This window comes from Euprymna scolopes, chromosome 26 (genome assembly GCF_053919585.1).
Source record: "Euprymna scolopes isolate OS-2025 chromosome 26, ASM5391958v1, whole genome shotgun sequence".
Taxonomy (NCBI): Eukaryota; Metazoa; Mollusca; class Cephalopoda; order Sepiida; family Sepiolidae; genus Euprymna; species Euprymna scolopes.
Genome location: NC_136507.1, coordinates 73,986,869 through 73,999,633, shown reverse-complemented (window position 1 = coordinate 73,999,633; position 12,765 = coordinate 73,986,869). Strand labels below are relative to the sequence as shown.

General features: G+C 34.5%; 1 protein-coding gene across 1 annotated transcript in view; it reads right to left on the bottom strand.

The window, feature by feature from the left end:
* Positions 1 to 12,765, bottom strand: part of LOC145248186 (protein pelota-like) — a 63,695-nt gene that overhangs the window by 20,634 nt on the left and 30,296 nt on the right. Inside the window, exons 8-9 of the mRNA XM_080110043.1 lie at positions 5,770 to 5,890; positions 1,551 to 1,671 (exon numbers count right to left, since the gene is read on the bottom strand). Coding sequence (XP_079966169.1) covers positions 1,551 to 1,671; positions 5,770 to 5,890 — 242 coding nt within the window. The remainder of the gene's footprint in view (positions 1 to 1,550; positions 1,672 to 5,769; positions 5,891 to 12,765) is intronic.

Below are 12,765 nucleotides of genomic sequence, written 5' to 3'. Positions count from 1 at the left end.
GTAGGGAAGGAAAAAGAAAGGAGGGGAGGAGGGAAGAAGGGTTGTTGTTTTTCGTATAACATAATTAGGTTTTATAAAAGAGAATAGAAAACAAAAACAAATCAATGTAGGTGCATTTCGTCTCAGGAAGCCAATAGACAGCCTGATCTGGTAGCACCAGTGAAACTTTTTTGAGGGCTCCGTTACTCAATACCCTTACTATAAATCTCTCCAGACCCGGGCAACGCTGGGTATCCCCCGCTAGTAATATATAAACTCTGCTATCCAACAGATGTTCTTTCGTGCAATACAGAGGTGTAACTGGATCAAGCAGCCTCCTTAACAAGATTTCATATTTTGGTTATTCCATTTTCCTCTTTGTTATATATATATATATATATATATATATATATAATTGGATGCTGCCGCGCTAAGAAATTACATACACACCTGACAGTACTTAATATCTATAAATAAAAAATAAAAAAATTTGCTCATTGTTGCCATATATGATGCATCACCACCAGTCTCTCTCGATTAGCAGTCAAAAGTCTAACTGATCCAAAGCCCACACACCCCCTTCATTCATCATTAACAAAAAATACTGAAACTTTATCAAATGCATATTTTTCCATTTTTTGATTTGGTTGTTTTTGTTTTATGGCATATCAACTTTTTTCAGGTTATTTAATGCCGAATCCAAAGATTTTGAAGAACAATTTTTTAATAGAATACATTTGCTTTTTTGTTTTTTTTTCAAGTTGGTTTCTATTTAACCCACAGTTGGGATCCTAATAGGTACTACCACTCTGGGTCAGAGTGTACCTGGGAGCAATGGCAATTAAAGGATGGCTTCACACTCCCCCAAAGCCCGCAAGCTGGGGCCTCACCCTCGCATATAGTTTAAGGACCTCCATTTTTTGAAGAGGAGAGGATCATTTGATTTTACTGTGCAATCGTTATAGAAAGAGGCGTTTAAAAAAAAAATATATATATATATATATATATATATATAGGTGTGAGCCAATCACCTTCATGATTACACTACGATAAAGCAACACAAGACAAGTGCTTGATGTGAATCAGTTAAGTTTTGTGTGCGTGTGATACTGTCATGTAGAGTAGAAGAAAAAGGAACGCAAAACGTTTCTCACTAGCTGTCTGGTCACATCAGTCCCTAGCGATTTTCTTCTCGGCCCAATCTACTCCCATCTGGCTTCAACTCCAATTTTTCTTGGAGGAATCTCCGAGCTGTCAAATTATGTTCCACTGTGTCCAACTAGAAAACTCAACTCAAAACTGTTATCAAACATCACAAACCCAAAATGGTACATAACCCACTCCCATTCACAAAACTGACTGCAAGCTAACTCTAAGCATATGGACTATTTTTGTCCAAATTACCATGACATCCCGACCAACAATCCCATTTCAGTTTTCTTTTGTGTGCCTTGGTGAACAACTTATTATACCTTTGTTCTGCTGATAAACTTATTTTTTGCTTTCACTTCCTAAAACTTGGAGGGAGAAGTGTCGATAGTATCATATGGAAAAAGATCAAAGCGGCTTACCCATAAACTGCACGATCTTGATCATTTAATAACAAATTGTAAAAATCATCGAGGGCTTTAACTTCTCCAAGGGCCTTTGTGTCAGCTAAACGAGCCGCAACCGTAGGGTCCTGTAAAACTTCTGGAACAAAAATAAAAGATAAATGAACAAATGTTAATAAGAAAGAAATATGAAAAAAAGAGCCACAAAAAGAGGTGTTTTTAGCACTAAAAGTCCCCATGACATTAGCAGGAACATGAACAAGAATTTTGCCAGGGTCACCCATAATGGATTTATATTAAGAACAATGGGCTTCACATTTTGGCCAAGTTTCGGAAAAATCTAATGGATGGAGCAAAAGTTATAGGGCAAAATGTGTCATTTTTGGACATTTTTTACCTCTTTTGAGCCCCTGGGGATGCAACGGGAATTTTCACAATAAATAAAAAAAAAAAAAAAAAAAATTTTTACTGTGCACATCTATTTAATGAAATGAGATTTGTGGCAAAATTTCAGGAAAAACTAATGAACAGTGGCAATCGTCCAGACTAACGGACGCCACTGAAAACATAGGTTCTTCTCTGATAAATCAGGGGGACCAAAAATATGAACTTTTCTATAGGAATAAAATGAATCATTCGACGCGCAAAAAAAAACAACAAATTGTCAAATATATATATATATATATATATATATATATATATAATCTTATATTAAAAAAATATTATCATCTCTAACCCTGGCCTTGTGGGGAGGTAAGTAAATAGGTACAATAATATTATTAGCAATATTATTATTATTTAAAACTAACCATTGTTTTTAGTACTTTACTATATTTATCTACTAGCGTGGATGCCTGGCGTTGTCCGGGTGATTAGAGATGTGTGTGGAGGGGGGGGTAGTAGGCAGGCAGGTTCGAACATGTGATGTGAAGGCAAAAAACCTGAGGTCTTAACTGCTGCGCTACAGCGATAAAAGAAGTGAAAGACGTTTAAATTTTAAAAAGTTAAGTGAAGGAGTCCACACAGATGCGTAAATTTAATGAGATCAAACTTCGCACCATAGGGGAAGGAAATGACACACTTAACTTTAGTTTCAAGCCAGTTAAGCTTTACGCTCCAGAAGATGTTCGGGAAAAGCAGCTCCCGATAAGTCAATGAAAATAAATGCAGGCGCAACCTCCTTTTATAAATCGGAGATATTACAATCTAAGGAGTATATGAAAAGTTCTAAGAAAGGGTACCCTTCCACCCCCGAAAAAAGCCTTTGCCAGACATACAAAAAAATTGCACATACAAACACATTTTCCCTTTTATATTATAGACTTATATATATATAGATTAATATTTTTGTTTCAACTATTACTATTAACATTATAAGAACTATAACATTTTATCATTCAACAAATTTGTTTCAGTTTCTAACCATCTATATATATATATATATATATATATATATATATATATATATATATATAAAAGCGAAAATGTGTGTATGTATTGTATGTTCGCTTTTTGTGTATGTTCGCAAAAGAATCTTTTTTCGGCGGCTCTCAAGGCCGTCGCTCATTTTTAAAACTTTTTATATCACATCGAAATCATAATATCTACGAGTTATGAACGGGGGGGGTCGCCCGTCTATTTAATTTGCCCGATTTTGAAACGTTAAATATTCGACATTTTGGGATCGCCACATATTGCTTTCGTTTTTCGGTATAAAAAAAGCGAAACTCGATTCGAATCCCTGGCCCACAGCTAGTGGTCTCTAGAAAGCGATGTAACGTTTGGTCAATGTTGGTTTACCGTCGTCATATCAGACGGTTGCTTTCATTTCAAGACGAGACACTCCCCTAATAAACGGGGCAGCTGGTTTTCCCCAAAGTTACGTAAAAACAAACAAACCGGGTTATTGACCGCATTAAAAACTGTCCCGCAGAAAATGTTAACTGTTGAATAGCTATTGCTTATGTCGTCGTCGTAACGCTCGCACAAAATGTTAACTCTACGACTTCCACTTGACGTCATTAAGTGCGGGCACCTGTCAATTCTCTTCTTAAATAAATTCAAACATCTTTCAGTAACTCATTCTGGCTGGGCGAGCAGTTAACGTGTCATGCTTTTTTCACATTTTATTTTCCAACTTCGCCTCAGGGCTTCGGGTTCGATCTTGGTACTCCCGCTAGTCTGTATATATATAAAAGCGAAAATGTGTGTTAGTGTGTGTACTTTTTCTGTATGTCTGCAAAAGGCTTTTTTCGCCAGGCTTCTCAGTCGGCTCACTCCTTAAAACTTTTTATATACTGTCTAAATCATAATATCTACGACTTAAGAATGGGGATCGCATCTATCTTTAATTTGCCCGAGTTTTACGCGCTATTTTCGAGTTTTTTTTTTTATTATTAAATATTATTTTTATGTACATAAAAGCATACCTATGTACATGCAGGTTTCTAGCTTTAAGCCGAAGTCAGTATAGGTTAGGATCAAACTCATGACACCAGTATCCGCAGTAGTTTTGTTTTATCCTCCTTCATAGTTCAATTTTAGGTTTGTTATTTTTATTTAGTATTTGTTTCTTTAAATTGTTTTTAATAATGAAAAAAATAAAAAATAAATAAATAAATAAATAAGAGCACACACACACACACCTCAATCATATTGATTTTCTTTTTCTGTTCATTTCTCGGCAGCCTTATTTAAAAGGTCAAAATTACTAAAATGTTAATATCTATTCATGTGAGAATGCTCAAATTTAAAGTTTCTCCTTTAGACATAATCTACATGGGTAGTCTAAAGTTCTATGTGTACTGGCCTGTTGTACTATTTTCCACTGTATTAATCGGGGGTGTGGCTGCCCCCCCCCCCATTAACGAGTTGCTAGTGCTGTTTTTATTGTCTTTTCTTATAATAAAAAATGTTTCGCATTTGCGTTTAAACGTTCCTTTGCAGCTTTTTAGTTGTCATCGGGTGAATTGATTTTTTTCTTTTTTCAATTCATTACGGTCCTACTTAAAAAGATAAATAAATATAAAAATAACCAAAAAGTTAATATTTTTTTGTATGTATAAATGTGGAATTTTTAGTTTCGTGTTTACAAAAAACTTACGAATGAAATGTTTAATATTTAAAATTTTGGTTTCAAGTCTTTCAAGTGGAGAACTTTTCGATACGATAGCAAACATGTAAAGCCAGCTATTTATCTTGTCGGGAACGTTGCCCAGACCAATGTGACTCTTTCTCTCCAGATTTTCCCCCGTCTTCCATCAGCTGCCTCAGATTTTCAGGATCACAGTTGGTGTCATATACAATTAGCTGGATGTACGTGGATCTAGGTCGTCTTGTTCTCATGCACTCGTGCTATGGAGTCCACAGCTACACGTTTCTAACCAGCTCTTGCTTGCTTCTTTGGTAGTGACCAGCAAAACGTAGATGTCACTCCCTGATGGTAGTAAATATGGCAGGTAGATTGCCATAAAGTTGCTGCTTCATGGGATGATCTTTCCAAGATATATTTAACAGTGTTCATAGCATACGGGTGTATGTGCCGTCTAGTTTTCTTTCCAATCTTTTGGTGAGTGTCTAGGTTGTAGCACCATAAACAAGGACAGACTCCAACACTGCTCTGAAGAACTGTCTTTTCAGTTTGTCAGTTAGCCTTGAAGTCCATAATGACCAAAGCATATCCAATGCAGCCGATGCTTTTGAGATGCAAATTTCGATTTTTTTCTCTCCGTGCAACCTACGTTGCTGCCAAGGTATGTAAACTCAGTGTTGTTCCATCTAGAACTTTCATCTTCCCTTCCCACTGTGACGTCTTTGCTGTTGCGCCCATCGCCAAACGGGAAGTGACAAAGGTTTAAATTAAGGTTAGTTAATTAAAAAGAAGGGATGACTTTTGAAAATATTGGCAAAAAAAAGCAACCCCTCCCAATAGAAAAGTGCCCAGTTGAGGATGAAGGAATTAATGTTTTTGGCCAATTTATATATATATTGTCGTTTGAAGGGTCAAGCTTCAAAACAATACCAATCTCGTGAAAATCCGTTGCCTCTGTCGAAAGTTTTAGGCAAACATACATACATAACAGACAGGTGAGATTTATATAATAGATTAATGATTTTTATGTTCAATTTATGTCATGTCAAAACGTTCTGCTTGAAAAGAGACCAACCATGCTAGTTGAGCAACTTCAACATGAAAACAAATCCCCTTAAAGACGAGCTTTGAAAAGCAAAAACTCACCTTTCAGCGAATGTTTAAAACCAGATGAGGAATGAATGAGAACAAATCTAGCTTTGTTTTCTAAAAGCGTTTTCCAGTCATTCTTGACGGCTTGATCAAACATGTACGAGTAAAACTGGTCCTGCAACAGAATTAGTTTCAAGATTTAAAACACATTTCAACAAAATTCAATACTTTCTTTTGTATCATTTTCAAGTTTTTATTTAGAATTCTAGAATTTCTTCTTCATTAAAAAAAAAAAAAATAAAGAAAAAAAATCTTTATGATGTACGTACCCGCGACGAAATGAAAATATATTCCAAAAGTTAAATAAAAAGTATCAAGTAAATTTTTTTTATAAAGAAAATCATTTTTAAGCAATTAATGGGAATTCACAGGTATTACAACATAAAATCAAGAAAGCTTGAATTATTATTGAGTCATCTCCATTTGTTATCCCCCACCCAAATAAAATTTAGAGGTATGACAGTCATTTTTCAGATACTCATAAAATTTTAATTTTCTTAATTAAAAATAGAACTACTTGATCAATTTATATGATTTTTGGAACATGATATTTTTACTTTGTCATGAGTATGTACATCATACAGATTTTTCTTTATTTTTTATTTTTTTTTTTTTTACTCTAGGGAGAATTCCGGACAAAAACACATTTTCATTTCTGCTGAGCTCAAGACATTTCATGACTAGTTTTTAATTTCTCCCGTTGCCTTTCTGCTTCTCCCGCCGGCTAGGATCAGGATGATGTCAACTGATCCCTTTCATGTTCTAAGCAACCTGCCATATATGGTAAACACTTTGATGTGTTTTCAAATGACTACCAGAAGGTGACGAGTCGAGATGTCATTGTTCAACACAATTTCTATTGAAGGCTTGTACAGCAATAGCAATGTTCTCCATCCGATGCACAAGTATTGTATCATATGACTCTTGCAACCACACAAAAGCACACTGCCACTCTACAATGGGATTTTTTAGAAATTTTTTTTTTTTTTACAAGGGAATCACCACTTATTAAGGTCTAAAGGCCACTAAAGGATAAGGGGGTTAATGAATGTAATGTGGTAGTGTAGTAACTGTTAATGGTATAAGTTGGGTAGAACTTTATTATTTAAGGGAGCAGTTCAACAAGAACTTGTTTACATTGGACTTGAAGGCTACAATATTGTAGTTGGCCAGGAAGCAGGCGAGTTGAACAGTGTTCCACAGCAATCGCTGCATTGTGTAAAATTGTCAACTCTCCACATGGCAGCTATACATTTTTTTTTTTTTTTTAGTTGTGCTAGTTCACCCATTGGAACAAGAACGTACTTTTTTTTTTTTTTTTTTGCACAGTTTACCTGTTCCTGGTTTTTGAGAAAATATTTCATTTTCAGATGAATTAAAAAAAAAAAAAGAAATTTCTGAAATTTTGAAATGAAGATTGGTTATTCATATTTGAATTCATCAGACTAATGTTCTCATCTTGAGTGAAAAATCACACTCAAGATGAGAACAGTAGTCCCATGAATCCAAATATTACGGATAACTAAAAAAAAAAAAAATGCCTAAAAATAGAAGAAAAAAAAAAAAAAGAGTCGTTTTTTTTCTTTCTTGGTCTTCAGGCTAAGATCAAAGTGTATTAAAAAAAAAAAAAATCCCACAGTACAAAAAGGTGAATGTGGTATTATGGTGAAAGAGAATACTAGCTAAGAGAATCGTTTTAGTTCTAAAGTGACAAGGATGACCAACCATCCCCATTCTTCCCCCTTTTTGAGTTGGCCTTGTGCCTAAATCTTTTGTTCATGTTTAATTTATATTGTATTGTTTTAAACTCAAAGTTTTAATACCTCAAAGTGTAGTATCTGTTCTAATGCTGCATTACACTTTTTGGTCTCAGTTAATGGAGAAATCCTTCATGACTGATACATTTTTTGGTACTTGTGCATTTAACAAACCAGACGTAACTCAGCATTTGCTCGGCTTGTCCGACGCATGACGTCAACAGCCGGATATAACCGAGCGTTGCCGATTAAGCAGACAAGAATTTCGAAATCAATTGGAAGAGTGTCACAACTCAAGAAACGCTTATTTGAAGAGAGTTAAAAAAATTTGTTTTAAAAAGATAACTGACGAAATAATAATGAATATTACAAACCTTGCGGACCAGCTCCAGATCCCAGAGGCTGCACTAAACTTCAACGGAAATTGTTGGCCCAAAGAGAAAAGGTGTTTACATTTTGGCCAGGATTGTGTACTTGCAAAGAGAACAAGTCTTTCCGACGGTTACGGTTGGAGGTGTAGAAGTGTAACATGTCGTCGATGGACCTCCATTAGGATTGGGACCTTCTTCTCAAAATCCCGACTAACCATCGCATGTATCATAAAAATAATATACTTATGGGCGTTCGAGATGGCATCTACAAAAAATCTCCATCGTGAATGTGGGTTACGTTCTCGCCACACAATTGTGGATTGGAAAATTTTCCTGCGTGATATATGCAGGGATTATTTTCTCAGGAATCCCCGGCAGATTGGAGGCCCAGGCTATACGGTAGAAACCGACGAATCCGTTTTTAACTGCAGAAAACACAACGTCTGGGTCTTCAGTGGATACGACCCCGCCGAAAAGAAGGGTTTCTTGGTCACTGTAGCAAATAGGAACGCCGAAACCTCTTTTCACTAATAAATTTAAAAAAAAAAAAAAAGTCCTTGTTTCTGGCGAAAAAAATATACAAATAATCCTTGTTCCTGCCCCCCCCAATGCTTTTTATTGCCCCTTTTTTTAAGGCTTTTTCCATTTGACATAAAGAGTTGCAAAAAAAAAAAAAAATTAACTTTTACATGTTTAAGACATAGACAATGTTTTTTTTACGTTAAAAATTGAAAAAAAAAACAAACAAAAAAAAAGTTCAGACAAAAAAAAAAGTTTCCTATTATTTAACAAAAAAAAAAAACTTGTTTTATATGTATTTATTTTGAAAACAGAAAACAATTTCAAACAATATTAATAAAAAAAAAACGAACGGTAGGTTTTTGCTTTTTACTTATTTAATTTTTTTTATGTTTCTACATTTTACGATTTCATTGTATAGTTATTTTGTTGTAGCGTTGTTTTTATTTTATCACCAACGCTCGGTTTTATCCGGCTGTTGACGTCATGCGCCGGACAAAGCCGAGCAAATGCTGAGTTACGTCTGGTTCGTTAAATGCACAAGTACCCATTTTTTTTTTTTTTTGTTACTATCTAGAGTGCCCCCTTTTTTAGGAGCTGGTCCCCCCCCCACATCAAAAACCGACCTTGTGTCTAACTCTGCCCTCATGGGGAGGCAAGTAAACAAAAAGAAAAAACACTTCTTGCAATACCATGATCGATGCCGCCGTTCAGTCTCGAAAGACAAAGGATACCCCTGTAGGGGCAGTTGCGCGTGTAACTGTGAGGCAAGGGTCATGCAATCCCTAACCACACTTCTCCTGAATCGACACTGTTTGGGCCCAGTGGCAAGGAGAAGACCAGGACGACTGGAAACAATGCCAAGATAAGCGGAGAGCACATACAGCACCTGAAAGTCTCAAAAGGTCACCCATTTAGTACTGACCAGGTTCAACATTGCTTAACTTCGGTGATCCAGCGGGAACCGGTGTGTCAACGTGATTATGCCGTATTGCAATACCTAAGGTGGAAGTGACACAGCTGAGAATCAATGTATAAAAACTTGTCTGTGATCGTTTTCGGAAATTATAGGTTTTGGATGTGTTTATGTATCGCAATCTTTATCAAGACAAATTGGTTACAGACAAGTTCATTCTTACTTTACCAGGGTTCAGAGTTTAGAAGAGAATTCTTCCTTATTCTTGATGGTTTCTAAGAGAGAGTTGATCAAAGTGGAGAACATGTTAGTTCCAATATTTTTGTTTTGTTGTTATAAAAAAAAGCTTTAGGATACAAGAATTTATGGATCACAACTCATCAGTGCTGCTAGACTAGCACTTCTAAGCCAACGATTGAACCTAAAACTGTCGTGTTGACAGTCAGCAGTTCTACCTCTCGACACCCGCAAATAACTCGTTCGAATGTCTATTTAAACAAACATCCGTCCGCTATTTGTACAGTGCTGAAACTGCCCGTTTGTTAACAAACCGTAAGCTTCGTATTTTTCAGCCAATTAAGTAACGAGCAAGATTCACAACAGTGCTCTACATATACATATATATATATATAATTATAAAACTCAAATGACCTTGTAATGCGTATTATAACCCAACATCCAGTTTACAACTTCCAGTTGCGCATACGTACATAAACAAACTCATAACAGCGTAAACAAATAAACACAAATCGCTGGATCGGTTTCGTTCAAACAAACAAACGTCCTTAGAAAAGCGAATACTTAAAATTTATTGAATAAAAAACTTCAAGATATGGGAAGCAAACGCAAAACATGATTACAAATAATACATATAATCATCGACCCGTTTTGTATATACGATATATATTATACTAAATAATCAACATGACAATAAAACGTATTGTTTTACTGTGTACGTTTTCAGCATCCCAATTGTTTTTTTCGCATTTAAATTATCCAAATAAACAATTGTTAATACTTTCTGCTTTTTTTTTTTTTTTTTACATCGTTCATTTCTGTATTACGTTTAAGTTATTTTAACATAATTTTCTTACAAATAAATCTACTTTAACCATTGACAACCATAAGAGTATTTACAGCGGCGATTTCCCTACTGTCTTCAATTTTTTAAAATTTATCCTCCATTTTTAAATACATCATTCTTAAAAACATTCATACATTTTCTTCTACACTACCAACATAAATAAATAACCCCGAAAATGTTTTTTTAAATTGTGTTACAAATAAATAATCAACAAAACAATAAAACATTATTTTACTGTGTAAGCATCCCAATTGTTTTTTTTTTGCGTTTAAATTAAAAGATATATCAAAATTTGAATGTAACTAAGTATTATGGTATATGTTCAGTGCACATTTACCGATATGTGTGGCAAACCACTTATAATTCAATGGCTGTAATTTTTTTTCCAAAAATAAACACTTATAAACAGAACAACTCAGAAATCTATCTATATTCTTTTTTCATTTTAATATACTTTCATAGAAATGTTTCTGTCATGTCACAAAAACTATTTTCTTTACATCACAAATGTCACGCTCATACATTAATTCCATAGCTAATATAACATACTGACCCAACGGGTCACGGGTAGTCTAGTGTGTGTGTGTGTGTGTATATATATATATATATATATATAGTAATTTATAAAATATATATGGCGATTAAGCTACACTGAATATTCTGCGTTTCATCCAACTATAGGATTCGTCAGGCTTATGCGTCTGTTTGTTTTCTATTGTTATTGTTAGTTTTAAAGCTATTTTGTATCGCTATCCTAGAGTAAGTTTTATTTTGTGAACGCAGTTGTTTGCTATTTCCCGCCTACAGTTTAATAGATTTTGAGGTTCTTTAAAGTACAGGATAGAGAATTTTGCATGGAGGCATAATTTACATGGGTCGTCTAAATGTCTGCATGTGGTAGCTTGTCTTATTATTTTCCATTCGACTACCGGCGAATGTCCGCTTTCTTTGAGTTCCCAGTATTTATTCGCTAGTGTTGTTTTTATACAGTGTTTTTTATTTCTGAATGTGCTTTTGTGGTCATAGTATCGGGTTTTGAAATCTAAGGAAGTCATGCCTATGTAATATTTCTTGTTATTCGGGTTTTCTTTTGCAAATATTGTTGCTTGATAGACTACGCTTTTTGTTAGACATTTGTTTTGGACTGGGCATAAGCCTGACGAATCCTATAGTTGGATGAAACGCAGAATATTCAGTGTAGCTTAATCGCCATATATATTTTATAAATTACTAACTAGCTCTACCTACGTATTGAGCACTTTTGAAGTAAATACTTAAAGTTTACGCATAAATTTATACTTTCGTATAGTAAATTTATGTGAATAAATGAAATAGTTATATATATATATATATATATATATATATTGAATATTCAAATGCTTTTTATGATACTGCTCAAATTGTAATAAGAAAATTAGTTTAAAATGCTGAAGTAAATTCTTCAGCTATTCAAAATTTTGTTCATGATCAAAGCTGGAATCTTCAAAAAGTGAGTACACATGGAGTATGCATTAGAATATTCATTTACAGAACTTGAATATTTGGAATTCTAATATTTTTTAAATATATGATTCGTATCCTATTATGTGAAATCTCTAATTAATACAACCTGCTAATTATTGAGCTTCTAATTAATAGTCCCAAAGGAATTGGAGGAAAATTTAACAACTGCCAAGTGTTGGATTTTTTGGTCTCATAAATCCATGTTTATTTATTATCTGATCTTCCATGGTCGGATCTGTACCGAATAGTATATATATTATTCTAATCGATTTCAATCCTACCCAAAGCCGGCCAGAGGCTTACTTGGCCAAAACGTAGTGAGACGACAACTATGGATAGCAGTAATTGCTGAGAATGCAGTTAGGAGATTCAGAGTTTCTATCCCGTCGCGGTTACCACCTGACGAAGGCCAGAGGAATAGTTGTCCGAAACGTTGTGAAACAACATCTAAGAAAGATGAGGATAATAGTCCGCAATAAATAAATTAATAATACTCATCTCAATAATGAATTCCAATTAGAATAATATATAAACTGTCAAATGGTTTCAAATAAATAAATAATCAAGAATCATTTTATTATTGATCTCTGATTTTATTGTCTTTTATTACCACTCCCAACCCACCTTTTATACAGGGTGGCCCACTTAAAAGTAGTCCAGAAAATGGAGTAGAGAGGAGGAACATTCTTTTATTGTTTAAATTATCTGTAGTGTTATAAAAGATGCTGGAAGTGCCCCCTGTTGACGTCTAAGCATTTCTGGGCACGTTTAACGTTTGCAGATACTGCCTGTAGATCTTCTCTGGTAATTCTCCTGATAGCATTGGTAATGTTCTCCTTT